A 22,852-nucleotide genomic window follows, 5' to 3' on the forward strand; every position below is an offset into this window, starting at 1 on the left:
ACCATGAAAGCAAGTAAAGAAATACACAGATACAATAGCTACAGCACAGCGCCCGTTCAGTGTCGAAGCAATAACCTCGCTCGCTCAACCAAGCAAGTAAAGAAATACACAGATACAATAGCTACAGCACAGCACCCGTTCAGTGTCGAAGCAATAATCTCGCGCAACCATGAAAGCAAGTAAAGAAATACACAGATACAATTGCTACAGCACAGCACCCGTTCAGTGTCGAAGCAATAATCTCGCGCAACCATGAAAGCAAGTAAAGAAATACACAGATACAATAGCTACAGCACAGCGCCCGTTCAGCTTTGAAGCAATAATCTCGCGCAGCCATGAAAGCAAGTAAAGAAATACACAGACACAATAGCAACAGCACAGCGCCCGTTCAGCTTTGAAGCAATAACCTCGCTCGCTCAACCAAGCAGGTAAAGAAATACACAGATACAATAGCTACAGCACAGCGCCCGTTCAGCTTTGAAGCAATAACCTCGCTCGACCAACCAAGCAAGTAAAGAAATACACAGATACAATAGCTACAGCACAGCGCCCGTTCCGAGTCGAAGCAATAACCTCGTTCGCTCAACCAAGCAGGTAAAGAAATACATAGATACAATACTCAATAGCTACAGCACAGCGCCCGTTCAGCGTTGAAGCTGTAACCATGCTCAACCAAGTATATATAAGAGATCGCACATACCATCAATACAAAATAGGGTTCTTTCAGTCCCATCAAACCAGTATACACACACAAACATATATTGCAACACAGCGTTCGTTCGGCGGCGTTGAAATTATAAAACGACATAACTAAGTCAATATAAGAATATACATGTATACACACCAATGCTACAGCACAACGTTCGATTAAAGTTGAAACTATAACCAGACCCAATTAAGGCATTATATAAATATATACATACCAATGCTACAGCACAACGTTCGATTAAAGTTGAAACTGTACCCGTCCGTGCACTGCTCGCATGTCCCGTCAGGACAGGTCTTACAGTGGACAAAAGAACACGCTGGAAATCATGAAAACAATGAGCGATATCATGGATGACAAAGATAAAACAATTGTCATATCCGGCCGCAATGGTCGATAGTAAAAGATGCAAAGTAATTTATTAAAATTTACAATTAACTTGCATCTGTGTACAAGTGAAACGGTTCAGACAACTCACTTCCACAACTGCCCTTGTTTTGTAATCTGAGTAATGGCCTGTCAGTTTTACGGTGGCATATCTGCCGTAAGATAACCTGATGGCGTTCGCAATTTGTTCCGTGTTAATCACTTGACTTAAACATATTTTATTCAACATAAATTATACAAAGAAACTACACAGAATATGCACACACAAGTTGTTAATCACTTAATTTTCGCAATAATTATCTAGCTATTACCACTAAGCTATAAATGCACTTTTGGCTTCTAGCAGTAACTGGTTTTCTCCCACCTCAGATAAGTACATAAAAATATAACCATGCTAGAAATTCTTATGTTGCCCACGGGCGAAGATAAAACAAGAACCCGTACAAAACCCCTTTTTAATGGTCATCACATTGTAACTACCTCTGTTGTTGAAGACTGTCGTCTGTAGCATCATAGAAACCCTGTCTTGTGGCAATATTTTTACTTGATTTTGTTGAACTAAGAAGGTGGGAGAAAAAGCATCTACCATAGCCGCTCGTGTAAGATTTATCCGGAAACTCGTCAGCCCAAGATGGTGAATGGACCTCAGCTAACGCCTCGGTCCATATACACCTTCTGGCGCTGACTGGCCGGTTCTTATGACATATGACCATCAGTGGTGTGTAATATTTCTTAAATATTTATTATGGATTTGCATGTATTTCATAAAGAACCAACACTAACTATTTGAGTAGTTTGGGGTTCACTGATTGTAACTATTTGGAATAATTGATATAATAATAAAAACTCCTCAACATGAACGCTCAAACTGGGTCGACACTAAAACAGCTCATTTAAAAAGAACTTCGTCAGTGATGTTTGATCATTATTGAAATAAAGTATAAACAGTTAAAGGGACTGTGTCACAGATTGGCACCAAAATATGTTTTTTTTCTGTAACGAATCTCGGGACAAATATCTAATAGAATGTGTTACGCTTTGATATCATAATTGTTAAAAAAGTACCAAAATGTAAACAAAAAATTGTGTCGGAAACCGGGTTCGAAACCGCGTCGCCAAAATTGAAGTTCGGCGTCTACCTCACTGAGCTACAAAGGTTAATACGAATAGAGTGACATAATTAAGCTATAAATCTACCTAATATCACGTGATAACACCGACTAGCCAGTCACGCATAAGGAATGAATTCTACCTGGTAGACATATCCAGTAATCTTTTTTTAATGGAAAAATACGAAATAACTACTAAACTTAAATAAATTATAAACTATGTTGTACTTCAATTAGTAAGTGTCAATGCATTGTACACATCGATGCCAAGTTTATGTCAGATTTCGACAATTTTCTTCTTTTTTTTCGCTATTTTATCATACGTGAGACAGTCCCTTTAAATATGGGAGACAAAGACTTTTTATAGAATGTTTACTAAACGCGTAAACATAATCTTAGAATACTAGAAACATTTAAAAAGGTTCCAATCAACTCGTGGTTATTCCATATTTAATTTGTTCTGCATGTTAACAATTGTTGTTTGTCTAGTAGCTGCTGTTGGTGTCGTTAATGTTGTATTTGTTGTTGTAGTGGTAATGGTGGTGGTTGTGGTGACAATGCTGCGTTTATAAATGAGCTTTGATCTGACAATATAAACATTAACATTATTATACCACACAATATAACAACACGGATGGGTTGGTGTGTTTGTTATTATAATTATTAATTATTATTTTATTTTTATATTAGTATTATTAATTTCATTTAATATTATTATTAATATTATTCAAATTGTTCGCTCCAATCCTTTCATTCAGATCATTTATAGGGATTACTGGATGAGGCACATTGTGTGTTTCCTTAATTTTAGTGTGTCGTTCTGTTTTAAATAATTATTGTAATACAGTTCACAGTCAAATACAATGCTTTTTTGATTGTGAAGCGATACCATAAAGGGATTCTTTGTTTTCATTTTATCAAGGTTAACATCGAAAATAGGTATCCATCTACGTGAGAAAATCGCAGTTTTATCAATCTACAGTTGACTGACACGTAAAACATTAACATATCACTAAACAAGATGGTTATACAGATTAATACAAGAAATATTTGACAAATACAAAAGTATGTTGACATTTTAAAACACGTCTCTTGTTAAAAGGGGTATTCTATCATCTTGAAATAATTAAAAATGAAAATAAATATCCGAAATGAAACATACGCTGTATACAGGGATATCCCACCACCACAGAGATGGTTGATGAATACGGGGATATCCCACCACCACTGAGATGGTTGATGTATACAGGGATATCCCACCACCACTGAGATGGTTGATGTATACGGATATATCCCACCACCACTGAGATGATTGATGTATACGGGGATATCCCACCACCACTGAGATGGTTGTTGTATACGGGGATATCCCACCACCACTGTGATGGTTGTTGTATACGGGGATATCCCACCACCACTGAGATGCTTGATGTATACGGGGATATACCACCACCACTGTGATGGTTGTTGTATACGGATATATCCCACCACCACTGAGATGATTGATGTATACGGGGATATCCCACCACCACTGAGATGCTTGATGTATACGGGGATATCCCACCACCACAGATATGGTTGATGAATACGGGGATATCCCACCACCACTGAGATGATTGATGTATACGGGGATATCCCACCACCACTGAGATGGTTGATGAATACGGGGATATCCCACCACCACTGAGATGGTTGATGAATACGGGGATATACCACCACCACTGAGATGGTTGATGAATACGGGGATATCCCACCACCACTGAGATGGCTGATGTATACGGGGATATCCCACCACCACTGTGATGGTTGTTGTATACGGATATATCCCACCACCACTGAGATGGTTGATGTATACGGGGATATCCCACCACCACTGAGATGATTGATGTATACGTGGATATCCCACCACAACTGAGATGCTTGATGTATACGGGGATATCCCACCACCACTGAGATGGTTGATGAATACGGGGATATCCCACCACCACTGAGATGGTTGATGAATACGGGGATATCCCACCACCACTGAGATGGTTGTTGTATACGGATATTTCCCACCACCACTGAGATGATTGATGTATACGGGGATATCCCACCACCACTGAGATGGTTGATGTATACGGGGATATCCCACCACCACTGAGATGGTTGATGTATACGGGGATATCCCACCTCCACTGAGATGATTGATGTATACGTGGATATCCCACCACCACTGAGATGTTTGATGTATACGGGGATATCCCACCACCACTGAGATGGTTGATGTATACGGGGATATCCCACCACCACTGAGATGCTTGATGTATACGGGGATATCCCACCACCACTGTGATGGTTGATGTATACAGGGATATCCCACCACCACTGTGATGGTTGTTGTATACGGATATATCCCACCACCACTGAGATGGTTGATGTATACGGGGATATCCCACCACCACTGAGATGATCGATGCATACAGGGATAACCCACCACCACTGAGATGGTTGTTGTATACGGGGATATCCCACCACCACTGAAATGGTTGTTGTATACGGGGATATCCCACCACCACTGAGATGGTTGATGTATACAGGGATATCCCACCACCACTGAGATGGTTGCTGTATACAGGGATATCCCACCACAACTGAGATGGTTGTTGTATACGGGGATATCCCACCACTGAGAGTGTTGATGTATACGGGTATATCCCAATGTATACAGGGATATCCCACCACCACTGTGATGATTGATGTATACAGGGATATCCCACCACCACTGTGATGGTTGTTGTATACGGATATATCCCACCACCACTGAGATGGTTGATGTATACGGGGATATCCCACCACCACTGAGATGATCGATGCATACAGGGATAAACCACCACCACTGAGATGGTTGTTGTATACGGGGATATCCCACCACCACTGAAATGGTTGTTGTATACGGGGATATCCCACCACCACTGAGATGGTTGATGTATACAGGGATATCCCACCACCACTGAGATGGTTGCTGTATACAGGGATATCCCACCACAACTGAGATGGTTGTTGTATACGGGGATATCCCACCACTGAGAGTGTTGATGTATACGGGTATATCCCAATGTATACAGGGATATCCCACCACCACTGTGATGATTGATGTATACAGGGATATCCCACCACCACTGAGATGGTTGATGTATACAGGGATATCCCACCACCACTGAGATGGTTGATGTATACAGGGATATCCAACCACCACTGAGATGGTTGATGTATACGGATATTTCCCACCACCACTGAGATGGTTGATGTATACGGGGATATCCCACCACCACTGAGATGGTTGTTGTATACGGGGATATCCCACCACCACTGAGATGGTTGATGTATACGGGGATATCCCACCACCACTGTGATGATTGTTGTATACGGGGATATCCCACCACCACTGAGATATACGGGGATATCCCACCACCACTGTGATGGTTGTTGTATACGAGGATATCCCACCACCACTGTGATGGTAGTTGTATACGGGGATATCCCACCACCACTGAGATGGTAGTTGTATACGGGGATATCCCACCACCACTGAAATGGTTGATGTATACAGGGATATCCCACCACCACTGAGATGGTTGATGTATACAGGGATATCCCACCACCACTGAGATGGTTGATGTATACAGGGATATCCCACCACCACTGTGATGGTTGTTGTATACGGATATATCCCACCACCACTGAGATGGTTGATGTATACGGGGATAACCCACCACCACTGAGATGGTTGATGTATACAGGGATATCCCACCACCACTGAGATGGTTGATGTATACAGGGATATCCCACCACCACTGAGATGGTTGATGTATACAGGGATATCCCACCACCACTGAGATGGTTGATGTATACAGGGATATCCCACCACCACTGAGATGGTTGATGTATACAGGGATATCCCACCACCACTGTGATGGTTGTTGTATACGGGGATATCCCACCACCACTGAGATGGTTGCTGTATACGGATATATCCCACCACCACTGAGATGGTTGATGTATACGGGGATATCCCACCACCACTGAGATGGTTGATGTATACGGGGATATCCCACCACCACTGAGATGGTTGATGTATACGGGGATATCCCACCACCACTGTGATAATTGTTGTATACGGGGATATCCCACCACCAATGAGATATACGGGGATATCCCACCACCACTGTGATGGTTGTTGCATACGGGGATATCCCACCACCACTGTGATGGTAGTTGTATACGAGGATATCGCACCACCACTGACATGGTTGATGTACACGGGGATATCCCACCACCACTGTGATGGTAGTTGTATACGAGGATATCCCACCACCACTGACATGGTTGATGTATACGGGGATATCCCACCACCACTGAGATGGTTGATGTATACAGGGATATCCCACCACCACTGAGATGGTTGATGTATACAGGGATATCCCACCACCACTGAGATGGTTGATGTATACAGGGATATCCCACCACCACTGAGATGGTTGATGTATACGGATATATCCCACCACCACTGAGATGGTTGATGTATACGGGGATAACCCACCACCACTGAGATGGTTGATGTATACGGGGATAACCCACCACCACTGAGATGGTTGATGTATACGGGGATAACCCACCACCACTGAGATGGTTGTTGTATACACGGATAGCTCACCACCACTGAGATGGTTGTTATATACACGGATAGCTCACCACCACTGAGATGGTTGTTGTATACATGGATAGCCCACCACCACTGTGATGGTTGTTGTATACATGGATAGCCCACCACCACTGAGATGGTTGTTGTATACACGGATAGCCCATTACCATCTCAGTGGTAGTTGTATACGGGGGTATCCCACCACCACTGTGATGGTTGTTGTATACGGGGATATCCCACCACCACTGAGATGGTTGTTGTATACGGGGATATCCCACCACCACTGAGATGGTTGTTTTATACGGGGATATCCCACCACTGAGATGGTTGATGTATACGGGGATATCCCACCACCACTGAGATGGTTGATGTATACGGGGATATCCCACCACTGAGATGGTTGATGTATACGGGGATAACCCACCACCACTGAGATGGTTGATGTATATGGGGATATCCCACCACCACTGTGATGATTGTTGTATACGGGGATATCCCACCACCACTGTGATGGTAGTTGTATACGGGGATATCCCACCACCACTGTGATAGTAGTTGTATACGGGGATATCCCACCACCACTGAGATGGTTGTTGCATACACGGATAGCTCATCACCACTGAGATGGTTGTTGCATACACGGATAGCTCACCACCACTGAGATGGTTGTTGTATACACGGATAGCTCACCACCACTGAGATGGTTGTTGTATACACGGATAGCCCATCCCCACTGAGATGGTTGTTGTATACACGGATAGCCCATTACCATCTCAGTGGTAGTTGTATACGGGGGTATCCCACCACCACTGTGATGGTTGTTGTATACGAGGATATCCCACCACCACTGAGATGGTTGTTGTATACGGGGATATCCCACCACCACTGTGATGGTTGATGTATACAGGGATATCCCACCACCACTGAGATGGTTGTTGTATACAGGGATATCCCACCACCACTGAGATGGTTGATGTATACGGGGATATCCCACCACCACTGAGATGATTGATGTATACGGGGATATCCCACCACCACTGTGATGGTTGTTGTATACGGGGATATCCCACCACCACTGTGATGGTTGATGTATACGGGGATATCCCACCACCACTGTGATGGTTGTTGTATACGGGGATATCCCACCACCACTGAGATGGATGTTGTATACGGGGATATCCCACCACCACTGTGATGGTTGTTGTATACGGGGATATCCCACCACCACTGAGATGATTGATGTATACGGGGATATCCCACCACCACTGTGATGGTTGTTGTATACGGGGATATCCCACCACCACTGAGATGGTTGTTGTATACGGGGATATCCCACCACCACTGAGATGGTTGTTGTATACGGGGATATCCCACCACCACTGAGATGATTGATGTATACAGGGATATCCCACCACCACTGAGATGGTTGTTGTATACGGGGATATCCCACCACCACTGTGATGGTTGATGTATACGGGGATAGCCCACCACTGAGATGGTTGATGTCTACGGGGATATCCCACCACCACTGAGATGGTTGTTGTATACGGGGATATCCCACCACCACTGTGATGATTGTTGTATACGGGGATATCCCACCACCACTGAGATGGTTGATGTATACAGGGATAGTCCACCACCACTGTGATGGTTGTTGTATAAGGGGATATCCCACCACCACTGAGATGGTTGATGTATACAGGGATAGGCCACCACCACTGTGATGGTTGTTTTATACGGGGATATCCCACCACCACTGAGATGGTTGCTGTATACGGGTATATCCCACCACCACTGAGATGGTTGTTGTATACGGGGATAGCTCACCACCACTGAGATGGTTGTTGTATACACGGATAGCCCATCACCATCTCAGTGGTTGTGGTATATGGGGATATCCCACCACCACTGTGATGATAATTGTATACGGGGATATCCCACCACCACTGTGATGGTTGTTGTATACGGGGATATCCCACCACCACTGTGATGGTTGATGTATACGGGGATATCCCACCACTGTGATGGTAGTTGTATACGGGGATATCCCACCACCACTGACATGGTTGTTGTATACGGGGATATCCCACCACCACTGAGATGGCTGATGTATACGGGGATATCCCACCACTGTGATGGTAGTTGTATACGGGGATATCCCACCACCACTGAGATGGTTGTTGTATACGAGGATATCACACCACTGAGCTGGTTGTTGTATACGGGGATATCCCACCGCCAATGTGATGGTTGTTGTATACGGGGATATCCCAACACTGAGATGGTTGTTGTTAACGGGGATAGCCTACCACCACTGAGGTGGTTGATGTATACGGGGATATCCCACCACTGAGATGGATCTTATATACGGGGATATCCCACCACCACTGTGATGGTTGTTGTATACGCGGATAGCCCACCACCACTGAGATGGTTGTTGTATACGGGGATATCCCACCACCACTGTGATGGTTGTTGTATACGGGGATATCCCACCACCACTGAGATGATTGATGTATACAGGGATATCCCACCACCACTGAGATGGTTGTTGTATACGGGGATATCCCACCACCACTGTGATGGTTGATGTATACGGGGATAGCCCACCACTGAGATGGTTGATGTCTACGGGGATATCCCACCACCACTGAGATGGTTGTTGTATACGGGGATATCCCACCACCAATGTGATGATTGTTGTATACGGGGATATCCCACCACCACTGAGATGGTTGATGTATACAGGGATAGTCCACCACCACTGTGATGGTTGTTGTATAAGGGGATATCCCACCACCACTGAGATGGTTGATGTATACAGGGATAGGCCACCACCACTGTGATGGTTGTTTTATACGGGGATATCCCACCACCACTGAGATGGTTGCTGTATACGGGTATATCCCACCACCACTGAGATGGTTGTTGTATACGGGGATAGCTCACCACCACTGAGATGGTTGTTGTATACACGGATAGCCCATCACCATCTCAGTGGTTGTGGTATATGGGGATATCCCACCACCACTGTGATGATAATTGTATACGGGGATATCCCACCACCACTGTGATGGTTGTTGTATACGGGGATATCCCACCACCACTGTGATGGTTGATGTATACGGGGATATCCCACCACTGTGATGGTAGTTGTATACGGGGATATCCCACCACCACTGACATGGTTGTTGTATACGGGGATATCCCACCACCACTGAGATGGCTGATGTATACGGGGATATCCCACCACTGTGATGGTAGTTGTATACGGGGATATCCCACCACCACTGAGATGGTTGTTGTATACGAGGATATCACACCACTGAGCCGGTTGTTGTATACGGGGATATCCCACCACCAATGTGATGGTTGTTGTATACGGGGATATCCCAACACTGAGATGGTTGTTGTTAACGGGGATAGCCTACCACCACTGAGGTGGTTGATGTATACGGGGATATCCCACCACTGAGATGGATCTTATATACGGGGATATCCCACCACCACTGTGATGGTTGTTGTATACGCGGATAGCCCACCACCACTGTGATGGTTGTTGTATACGGGGATAGCCCACCACCACTGTGATGGTTGTTGTATACGGGGATATCCCACCACCACTGTGATGGATGTTGTATACGGGGATATCCCACCACCACTGAGATGGATGTTGTATACGGGGATATCCCACCACCACTGAGATGGTTGTTGTATACGGGGATATCCCACCACCACTGAGATGGTTGTTGTATACGGGGATATCCCACCACCACTGAGATGGTTGTTGTATACGGGGATATCCCACCACCACTGAGATGGCTGTTGTATACAAGGATATCCCACCACCACTGAGATGGTTGATGTATACGGGGATATCCCACCACCACTGAGATGGTTGATGTATACGGGGATATCCCACTACCACTGAGATTGTTGATGTATACGGGGATATCCCACCACCACTGTGATGGTTGATGTATACGGGGATATCCCACCACCACTGTGATGGTTGATGTATACGTGGATATCCCACCACCACTGTGATGGTTGATGTATACGTGGATATCCCACCACCACTGTGATGGTTGTTGTATACGGGGATATCCCACCACCACTGTGATGGTTGTTGTATACGGGGATATCCCACCACCACTGAGATGGTTGATGTATACGGGGATATCCCACCACCACTGAGATGATCGATGCATACAGGGCACTGAGATTGTTGATGTATACGGGGATATCCCATCACCACTGTGATTGTTGATGTATACGGGGATATCCCACCAACACTGTGATTGTTGATGTATACGGGGATATCCCACCACCACTGAGATTGTTGATGTATACGGGGATATCCCATCACCACTAAGATTGTTGATGTATACGGGGATATCCCACCACCACTGAGATGGTTGATGTATACGGGGATATCCCACCACCACTGAGATGGTTGATGTATACGGGGATATCCCACCACCACTGAGATGATCGATGCATACAGGGATAACCCACCACCACTGAGATTGTTGATGTATACGGGGATATCCCACCACCACTGAGATTGTTGATGTATACGGGGATATCCCATCACCACTGAGATTGTTGATGTATACGGGGATATCCCACCACCACTGTGATTGTTGATGTATACGGGGATATCCCACCACCACTGACATTGTTGTTGTACACGGGGATATCCCACCACCACTCAGATTGTTGATGTATACGGGGATATCCCACCACCACTGAGATGGTTGATGTATACGGGGATATCCCACCACCACTGAGATGGTTGATGTATACTGATATATCCCACCACCACTGAGATGGTTGATGTATACGGGGATATCCCACCACCACTGTGATGGTTGATGTATACGGGGATATCCCACCACCACTGTGATGGTTGATGTATACGGGGATATCCCACCACCACTGAGATGGTTGTTGTATACGGGGATATCCCACCACCACTGTGATGGTTGTTGTATACGCGGATATCCCACCACCACTGTGATGGTAGTTGTATACGGGGATATCCCACCACCACTGTGATGGTTGTTGTATACGGGGATATCCCACCACCACTGTGATGGTTGTTGTATACGGGGATATCCCACCACCACTGAGCTGGTTGTTGTATACGGGGATATCCCACCACCACTGAGCTGGTTGTTGTATACGGGGATATCCCACCACCACTGAGATGGTTGTGATGGCTTTTTTAACTTTATGATATTCCTGTACATTGGACCGGAATGCAGCTCATTATTATAAAACAAAAAGGATATGTGCTATTATACAGAATGTCCCTTTAATTACGTGTTATCACAGTGTTTAAGTTTCAAGCGTACCATGTTTGCTGTCAGATACTGATAGATGTCCACATAACATGTACTGAGGTGTCAATTTTCTGTTGGAATTAACGCGCATGATTATAAAATGCCGACAATTGTTTGTTTTTTTCCTTTCCCAATATAACCACTTGAAATGTACAAAGTAGTTGAGAACACATGTACTCATATCTATATATGATTATACATGTAGATTGTAAATGTTTATTTGTAATATAGATGACAATACAGATCAAAGTTACCCCCATCAGCATGAACAGGGGGTATATACATCTTTTATGCTGTCTTGATTTTACCTCGGTATCCGTTCAGTAATTTCAAGAAAAGCAGAAAAATATGTGACCGCCTATATATGTGACCGCCTATGTATGTGCCCGCCTATATATGTGACCGCCTATATATGTATATGTGACCGCCTATATATGTATATGTACTGTTACATAACCTTCTTAAGTTATTTCTCAAGATCGATGTTTAAAAAGTTCATGTTTTGTTTAGTTTTGGGGGATAGTATTTGTCAATAATAAAACATGCATTTTTTGCAACATATTGATGTTATAAGAATTGGAGCATTTTTTTATGAAATAAGATCTTATAATTGTAAGATTGATTTCTTTCGGAAAAGCCAGTCGATATTATAAATATGTTTTATTATGTGACTACCCAAATCAACAATGTTTTATGGTTTCTTGGTAAAAATAAAATAACTCAAAAAGAAGATAGTGAAAAGTAGTGAATTGAATTATTTTTCTGGCTTACAAAAATGCAATTATCTTTCTGAAAATAAAAGCTATCACCTCAAGCCGCAGTTTAGTGTTGCTAAGACAGTAATGAATATTGTGATACAAAAACCAATGCATTATGTTGAATCACTTTTCCGAAAAAAATGCTTTTGCAATTGCTTTTAAGACAAAATCTGCTTTAATTTTGTCTCAAAATATTTACTCAAGTCCTTATTACACCTAGACATTTTGAAAAGGAAAATTCTAAATTACACTTGTTGAACAAAAGAAAAGATAAAAATGAAATTATGCAACATTTGTTTATGTTTTGGTTCTTCAAACAATTATTTGCACGGGGGGGGGGGGGGGGGGTATGTTAAAGAAGCCATTCAATTATTGATAATGTAACTAAGACCAACTTCGGTGGAGTTCCTTACTGTTTATGTTACAAACTTATAGTGATCATGTTCTGTAGCTGTAGTCTTTAATTTATACAATTTGCGGACACGCGATACGAATATCTTTATTCTGACGATGTATTGTTGAATAAGTTTTAATGAACTGTCGGTTATATTCAGTGCTGTTCTTTATGCAGTGTATATTTTACGACAAGAAACGATCCTTAAAAACTATCAGGAAGTTATGACAAATCAATTGGTTGGAGGAGCCTAAATTTAGTACCATTTAATGATCGACATCGCTCTATTGTGATAGGGAGGGTGGATCAATTATTTATTAAGTTAATACAGACTTTCAAAAATCAATGCATTAACATGGACAACTAGTGTTTTCAAATCGACCAGAATTATTCATCCATTGTTTGGGATGTATGCATATGTTTTCACTGAGAAATACAAACAATATCCTCAAGAATATATTCAATTTCTTCTTTGAAAGAAGTTGGTACCTTCTTCACAATTCAAATATAATTTGTGCAGCTAAATTGCAATGTAAAGTACCAGATCATTTACGCTCAAAATACATTTTCAAAGGATAACACAGTAGTTGTATTATCTAGGTAGTCCATATATCCTAAGATAAAAGTTGTATGTCTCATATTTAACGTCACGTAAGTGGCTGATCAAGAATTTGACTTCACTCTCCTCAATCTTGCCTTTACCCCTCGCCTCAACTTTGCCTTAATCACTTCATAACCTCGCCATCACACCTGCTTAACCTCGTCATTCACCCATTCTTCATCTCGCCGTCACCCCTCCTCAACCTCACCTTCACTCCTTCTTCATCTCGCCGTCACCCCTCCTCAACCTCACCCTCATCCCTCCTAAACATCACCCTCTCCCCTCCTCAACGTACCTCACCTTCACCCATTCTTCATCTCGCCGTCATCCTTCCTCAACCTCATCTTCACCCCTTATTTATCTCGCCGTCACTCCTCCTCAACCTCACCCTCATCCCTCCTCAACCACACCCTCACCCCTTCTTTATCTCGCCTTCACCCCACCTCAACTTCACCTTCACCCCTTCTTTATCTCGCATTCACCCCTCCTCAACCTCACCCTCACCCATTCTTCATCTCGCCATCACTCGTCCTCAACCTCACCTTCACCCATTCTTCACCTCGCCGTCACTCCTCCTAAACCTCACCTTCACCCCTTCTTTATCTTGCATTCACCTCTCCTCAACCTCACCCTAACCTATTCTTTATCTCGTCGTCACTCCTCCTCAACCCCACCCTCACCCATTCTTCATCTCGCCGTCACTCCTTCTCAACCCCACCCTCACCCATTCTTCATCTCACCGTCACCCCTCCTCAACCTCACCTTCACCCCTTCTTTATCTCGCCGTCACCCATTCTCAACCTCACCTTTTTCCATTATTTATTTTACCTTCACCCTTCATAAACCTCGCCTTCACCCATTCTTTATCTCGCCGTCACTCCTCCTCAACCCCACCCTACCCCCTTCTTCATCTCGCCGTCACTCCTCCTAAACCTCTCCTTCACGCATTCACCCCTCCTCAACTTCACATTCACCCCTTCTTTATTTCGCATTCACCCCTCCTTAACCTCACCCTCACCCATTCTTCATCTCGCCGTCACTCCTCCTCAACCCCACCCTCACCCATTCTTCATCTCGCCGTCACTCCTAAACCTCACCTTCACGCATTCTTTATCTCGCCTTCACCCCTCCTCAACCCCACCTTCACCCCTTCTTTATCTCGCCTTCACCCCTCCTCAATCTCATATTCACCCCTTCTTTATCTCGCCTTCACCCCTCCTCAACCACGCCATCGCCCCTCCTCAACCTCGCCATCGCACCTCCTCAACCTCGTCAACCTCGTCATTGCACCTCCTCAACCTCGCCATCGCCACTCCTCAACCTCGCCATCGCACTTATTCTCAACTTTGCCCTTGCCCCTCCTCATAATCCCTCCTCAACCTCGCCATCGTCCCTCCTCAAGCTCGCCCCTCATCGAACTCGCCCTCACCCGATCATAACCTTGTCCTCGCTACCTCCTTATCAACTTCGGTCATTTTCTACTAAACAACCTCGGTACATCTGTTGAGGTAGTTCGTAAAATTTTGAATTATATAACTAATGAATGTAGTGTTTTAGCTTGTATTTGTAGATATATTGATTGCCGGCGATGTGTATTATTGCAGAAGATTCCCATGTTATGAGTTAAGTGATTAAGTTTAGTTGTTAGAATGAATTTAATACGCGATCCACTTGCAGCGTAGTCAAGGTGACCGATTTCTGACAATGCAATTCGTTCATATCTACATCCGAGGTTGTTTTCGTAGAAAATGGCCTAGGATTTCCGAATGCTTTTGATATATGAAGTTTTACATCCGAGTTGTTTTCGTAGAAAATGGCCTAGGATTTCCGAATGCTTTTGATATATGAAGTTTTGAAAACATGTCAGGTATCATATTAAAGAACGCGAGCATAGCTCCAATGCATTGCTAAAGTCGTTTTGTATCTGGGTGTAAATGTCCCAAGAGGTTAATCTATTGTCATGTCAATGTTTGCATTTATAGAATATCAAATGATACAAAACATGAAGATACCAGGAAGCGGAGAGTAGCTTTCAATTTGTTTTATTTAAAATCTGTTTCCTTTTATATTATTGCATTGTGTAGACCTTTTTGTGCAGAATTAAAAGTCTTAAGTTGTTAACCGATATTGTCTAATATTTCACAACTAAAAAGTAAAGAATGGTTATCCATATCCACTTATGTAGCTATAAAACGTAAATTCATTAGTTTGAATATCCCTGCATAGAAATGCTGAGTCATTTAAACACTATTGTACAGGATCAGAATTAAATAAATAACTTCACGAACAGAGTAAACCCAATACACGTTTACAACAGAAAGAACAATAGAAACTATTTTAATTGTTTGATCGAAAAACCGGTCCTTGTGATTGGTTTTATCTATGTGGATCTATAAATGGTCTAAAATTACTTATAGACAAACGGCTAATCACTGAAATATTAGCAGGAGGTTTGCAGCACATGCGCACCGGAAGCTCGTGATAGGTGTGGTTCCATTCAATGTTTTTTTTATATAAAATCTTCATTAAACAAAATTCGTTCGTTCGTTCGTCCGTCCGTCCGTCCATCCGTCCATTTATTTATTTGCATTGTTTATTTTAAAGATATGTCATAGAAAATTCACTTCATCAGCAAATTATTGAATCTTACGTTTTGTGAGGTATACATATATAGACACAACAAACGATTATAAATTCAATGATTATTTGGATAAAACATTGTCCTCATGAAAAGACTTCTTTTATTTACGATGAGCAAACGAAACCAGCCGTTGTTAAATTTCGCATGAGTGTAATATTTGTCCTCAATTATTATTTCATTATATTGTAAAGTTTGCACAAACGCTATGCCATGGTACGAATTTTGTTTGTATTTATTGTTCGTGAGAAAAAAAAACACATTAAAGACCAGGAAGACTCACATAAGAATACTTCTGACGAGCGTGCTTATTGTGTATTCAGAAGCATTTGAAACTGAAAAATGATTTTTTTCTGTACATCAAACACGATTTGCTAGCTCAATCATTGTAATGTTTTTTGTTGGTCAAAATCTAAACTGATCTTAAACAATTTGATAATCGTGTACATAAGTCATTTTTGGAAATAAATATCCTGTACCATGAATTTGAAACATGTATCGAAAAGCAGAATTAAGAAATTCAAATCGTATTGGGACGAGGCTATAGTCAGAGTGCCGGTTTCTCATCTACGGTGATGTGGGATTGAATCCTAAATAGGGCACATTCCCGCGGCCTCTCAAACTGAAGTCGGTACTGGTTTATACCCAGAAAGCAGTCTCGGGCGATGGTTGTGTAACGTACGAGGCGAACAAGGCCAACAGATCCATTCAGAGAAAAGCATGCTCGACCCTGAATGGGTCCACTGGTCTTTTTTTTCCAGTAAATTCTCAAACCACACGGAGCCCGGGCTTTTGCTATTTTGCATATTCCCAACCAAGTAAACATACGTTCTATGAACGTACTTCCGTCTCTAACGGAATGTTATACTATGACCGCACGTCCGCCGCCTACAGTGGACCGTTACAGTACCACCCAAATAAACATACTATGAACGTACCGTGCTTCCGTCTATAACGGAATGATATACTATGAACGCACGTCCGCCGTCTACAGCGGACCGTTACAGTACCACCCAAATAAACATACTATGAACGTACCGTGCTTCCGTCTATAACGGAATGTTATACTATGAACGCACGTCCGCCGTCTACAGCGGACCGTTACAGTACCACCCAAATAAACATACGTACTATGAACGTACCGTGCTTCTGTCTATAACGGAATGATATACTATGAACGCACGTCCGCCGTCTACAGCGGACCGTTACATGTGTATCAGCTTATAGCAGTCTTCACAGTCAAGCTAAAATGGATTAAAGAAATTGAAGCCTATCGTATAGGTGGGAAAATACTTACATTGAGCATATACCGTTGACAATATTCCGAGAATCACTAAGACCCCGAGAAAAACATTTGTCCACTTCATGATGTTAATATTTCATCACTTTCCCGCGATTTGAAAGATCCAATCACTTCACGCTTTAAAATCCTAACTGTTAACCGAAACTAGAGGAAAATTACTTCAAGATCTTAATAAGCATTTCCCAAATTGTTACGTGACAATGACACATTTACTCCTTACGTAAGCTTTTAAACCCAGTGCCTACTGCTGTGCCATGCAGAAAACAATGCACGCGTTCGTCAAATTCAATCCAACGTATATCTTGCACAAATAATTTTAAAACAGCACTTCACCCGAATCAAGATGATAAACACTCCTGAAAATCAAATCGTCAGCGGGCCATTCCCAGACAACCGTCTTCATGAACTAACGCCCTGTCCTACACCCGATATCTCGGTTAGAAGCGGTAAACCCTGCAAGTCTTTGGGCTCTACCAGAGCCAATACATTGACTCGGGCACCGTCGCGCCAAATGGTACCCAACAAGAAGAGATACTTAAAGCGTTATACTGATACACAACCGTTTCCTCATTTGACCATCCTGACCTATCCTCATTTCTGTCTGTCTCTATTTCTCTACCTAGAATCCCATCTAACCAATGACAGTGCGGAGATGAAATGTATCAAATGTTGTGTGCCCACTGCCTTTGAAACACATACGTAATTTGTTCTGAAAAAAAAAACCTCTTAGTCATGATCGACTGCACTGAAAACTTTTGTAACGGTCCGCTCTAGGCGGCGGATTAGTGTAACGGTTCGCTGTTGGCGGCGGATTAGTGCAATGGTCCGCTGTAGGCGGCGGAAGTGCGTTCATAGTATAACATTCCGTTATAAACGGAAGTACGTTCATAGTACGTACGTTTACTTGGTTGGTAATATGCAAATTAGCACAGCCTGGGCTCTGTGTAGATTGAGAATTTATTGTATATAAAGACCAGCGAACCCCTTCTGGATCGAGCATGCTTTTCTCTGAAGGGATCTGTTGGTGTTTCTATACGTCGCACGTTACACTATGTTTTAGCTTTATACAGGGTATGTATACCACGTTATATATTACGTCATTTATGCTATATCAGAAGGCAATATTTTGCTTAAAATGAAGACTTAAATCAAAGATAACTTTTCTTTTACTACACCATTTTAAATTAAACAAATGGTAGTCTATGCCGCTTAAAGAGCCTTCGTTTTATTACCGGAGTTTGATAAGGTGATTAGTTTAAGCGAACACTTCGACAAACCTGTTTCCAAAATAATGTTTCACAGTGCTCCGTCAGATGGCCGTATTATGAAAAGGTTTGTCGAAGTGTTTTAAGAAACTATACTCGCATTCAAACTGTGATAAAAGACCAAAGGCGGAGCTCCGTAAGCGGCGTAGACTGCGCTATGTTTCATTTAAAATGGTGGAGAAATGGGAAAGTTAGCTTTCTCTAAAGTCTTTAACCGAAGCAAAATATTGCCTTCCGACGTAGCATTTTTGAGGCAATTTATCACGTGGTACACACACTAACGATGCATCTGAACTTTGGCTAAATTTATTATCTGATTTTGAAGAGAGACCTCGAAACCAACTCATAAAATGAAGTACATGTGATCAGTTTCCACACAATGTAGCCGAAGTGTTGCTACGGGCATGCGGTTGAACATAGATTAAATGCCTTTATTTATCACAAAACAGCTCACTATCACCAGTATTAACTGTAAATTATCAGAATTGTTAGCGTCCGAACGCTGTGTAAATAACATATCAAATATAACTTCAATTGTTTAGTATATTACATGAGGGTGAGCTACAAAAGGTGTTCCTATCGAGCCCTAACCACCGGGTATGGTAGCAGTAAGCGCAGCCTATGGCAGTATGTCTGTCGTGTATCTGGGCAATAACATCATGGTAAAGCCAGGTGCATCACTTTTAAACGAGAGGCATAGCTTTTACAGACATGATGTTTGTACATATTGGGCCTATGACATTACCTTACAGACATAATGTTTGTACATCTTGGGCCTATGACATTACCTTACAGACATGATGCTTGTACATCTTGGGCCTATGACATTACCTTACAGACATGATGCTTGTACATCTTCGGCCTATGACATTACCTTACAGACATAATGTTTGTACATCTTGGGCCTATGACATTACCTTACAGACATGATGTGTGTACATCTTGGGCCTATGACATTACCTTACAGACATGATGTTTGTACAATTGTGTTTCTATGTTGGGCCTATGACATTACCTTACAGACATGATGTTTGTACATCTTGGGCCTATGACATTACCTTACAGACATGATGTTTGTACAATTGTGTTTCTATGTTGGGCCTATGACATTACCTTACAGACATGATGTTTGTACAATTGTGTTTCTATGTTGGGCCTATGACATTACCTTACAGACATGATGTTTGTACATCTTGGGCCTATGACATAACTTTACAGACATGATGCTTGTACATCTTGGGCTCATGACATAACCTTACAGACATGATGTTTGTACAAAATACAAAACTATACATGGCTTTTATTGGCTTAGATTAATACATATAAATTTGTATTTTCAAAAATGAAAATAAGTTTTGTTCAACATGCATAATTTACGAGTTAAAGCAGGCCTTTTATGTAAAGATACCATGAAAATCATCAGTAATGTTCAGTCGCGTTATCAAGCAGCATGAAGTTAAGTGTACCATTCACACAATATGGCTCAAGGCAACTTTAGTTTTTCCTCAACTCATTCGAAAATCACAGTAGAGTCCTATTCAAAACTTTTTATAACGACTAAACCCTGTAAACTATTGTAAACATACAAGTATTTTAGGCTAATTAGCCGGAGTTGCCTTTGTAATGCGTCCATTGTTCCCGCTTGTATAAGGTATTGTTCTGTTTTTACGCCTATAAATTATTGACATATTAGTTGTCTTATATGGTCCGACAGTTGTTTGAATGGAGTTTTCATCCAATATTTACCTTGCACAATGCATGAGGCACAGCAATATAAAGGCGGACTCTATTTTTTTATTGCAGTGTTTGTTTAATCGGATAAATGAACACATCCAGAAAGTAACATCTTTTTGTGAAGAAGAATTAGTAAAACAGTAAATTTGAACGATATGATTTAATATTATATCCTTTCTTAAGGACAATGTTTGAGGTAAAAAATAATAGATTTGCAAGCTCATTCAAAATGTCTTCTGTACAAAACATAGGTAAGTCAGATTATTAGGGCAAAACTTAGTTGAGACAATTATTTCTTTCTAAAACCGTACGTGGTTATTACACACTCCACTTATATTTACTACATTTAGTCGAGTTGCTAATTATACTTTTTAAGGTCTTAGTCCAGAGGTTCTTCATTTTAGAATTTAGCATGTTGTGATACGTTACAGAAATATACTTCCAAGTAGTGCTTAGTATTAGCATGTCATTAAATGATATTGTATTATGTATAACAAATTGTATATTGAGTGTGTCTTAACCTGAAGAAACATCAATGATCGATCAATACTAAGAAATACTCAAAATTTGCATCTGTGCGCGGTTTACCAGTGTCTACTTATAACGTTGCAGGTCCCTTGTCTGACAGGTTCCTGTTGCACATATCACACGGGGAAAGAAAGTGGTCACGGTCATCGAGTATTTGGGCATTGACTTTCCACAAATACGTCATAAACCTGAACGAGTCCACTATGACCAATAGCACGAGGTCATATCGTGTGAGCTTATCCAGTAAGTTTGCAAGCTGCAATTAAAATCAGTGTAAAATGTCAATAATTTATTTTGTACATTTTTCATAGCTTGATTGGGAAGACAGATATCAACCCAACTGACGACTGCATTACTGTGCGAGACAATTGAATTCACGCGTGTATTATTATAAGTGTTAACTGGGGACACCCTATGATTAGGACTGTTAGTATCTCACATGGAAACTTGGCGTCGGAGATGTCCAGGTATTAACATATCGCCGAGCCTATTTGCCAGATGGCAGTCCCAGCCGAACTGCTCAAGTCCTGCCTGATCTGTTGACGTCTTACCTGAAATCCACTGTCTACCCGACGCTTCATCTAACTGCTGGAAAAAAACACAATATTAAAAGAGCATTACTGCTATAATTAGTAAATCAGTCCATTATAACTTTCAGATGGAGGTATGAAGTGACCGAGGACAGAAAGGAGGAGCAGAAAATAGGAGAACTTGTGGAACTACATGACTTGAAGGAAGCCAGTAGGCGTGATCTAGTTGATGGGCTGAGAAACTTTATTTAGAAAATTCGGCTAGCATCCTGGGAATTTCAAGAGTTTAAGGACGTCCTCAACGTGGACGACACAGACAGACATCATAAGGATTTGGAAATATATACATCGGCCGGTTATATTTGGGAAACTGACGAGTTGATGATATCAAAATTGAATATACGAACAAAAACACAAATACATGAATTGATGCTGCTGGTCGCCAACAACTACAACAAGTATATGCATTGCTCCTGCAGATCGCCAAAGGCTACAAGTTCACCACAAGTATCTGCATAGATCCTGAAGCTCGCCAACAGCTACAAATTCACCACACGTATATGCATTGATCCTGCAGCTCGCCAACAGCTACAAGTTCACCACACGTATATGCATTGATTCTGCAGGTCGCCAACACACCACAAATACATACATTGACGTTGCAGATCGCCAACAACTACAAGTTCACCACGAGAACACGCGTTGATGTTGCAGGTCGCCAACAACTACAAGTTCACCACAATTACATGCATTGATGTTGCAGATCGCCAACAACTGCAAGTTCACCACGAGTACATCCACGAGTACATGCATTGATATTGCAGGTCGCCAACAACTGCAAGTTCACCACGAGTACATGCATTGATA

General features: G+C 42.2%; 1 protein-coding gene across 12 annotated transcripts in view; it reads right to left on the reverse strand.

Moving 5' to 3' along the window:
- Window positions 1–18,542, reverse strand: part of LOC128221879 (fibrillin-2-like) — a 106,062-nt gene extending 87,520 nt beyond the window's left edge. For 2 of the 12 annotated variants that reach the window (XM_052930508.1, XM_052930507.1), the window contains exons 1-2: window positions 17,923–18,542; window positions 924–1,025 (exon numbers count right to left, since the gene is read on the reverse strand). In XM_052930508.1, coding sequence (XP_052786468.1) covers window positions 924–1,025; window positions 17,923–17,992 — 172 coding nt within the window. In that variant the 5' untranslated portion in view covers window positions 17,993–18,542. Of the gene's footprint in view, window positions 1–844; window positions 876–923; window positions 1,026–17,922 lie in introns of those variants that run through there. The other 10 variants (XM_052930512.1, XM_052930510.1, XM_052930511.1 and 7 more) reach the window with 9 other exon arrangements.
- Between the last annotated feature and the right edge of the window lie 4,310 nt (window positions 18,543–22,852).

This window comes from Mya arenaria, chromosome 16 (genome assembly GCF_026914265.1).
Source record: "Mya arenaria isolate MELC-2E11 chromosome 16, ASM2691426v1".
In the NCBI taxonomy this organism is placed as follows: domain Eukaryota; kingdom Metazoa; phylum Mollusca; class Bivalvia; order Myida; family Myidae; genus Mya; species Mya arenaria.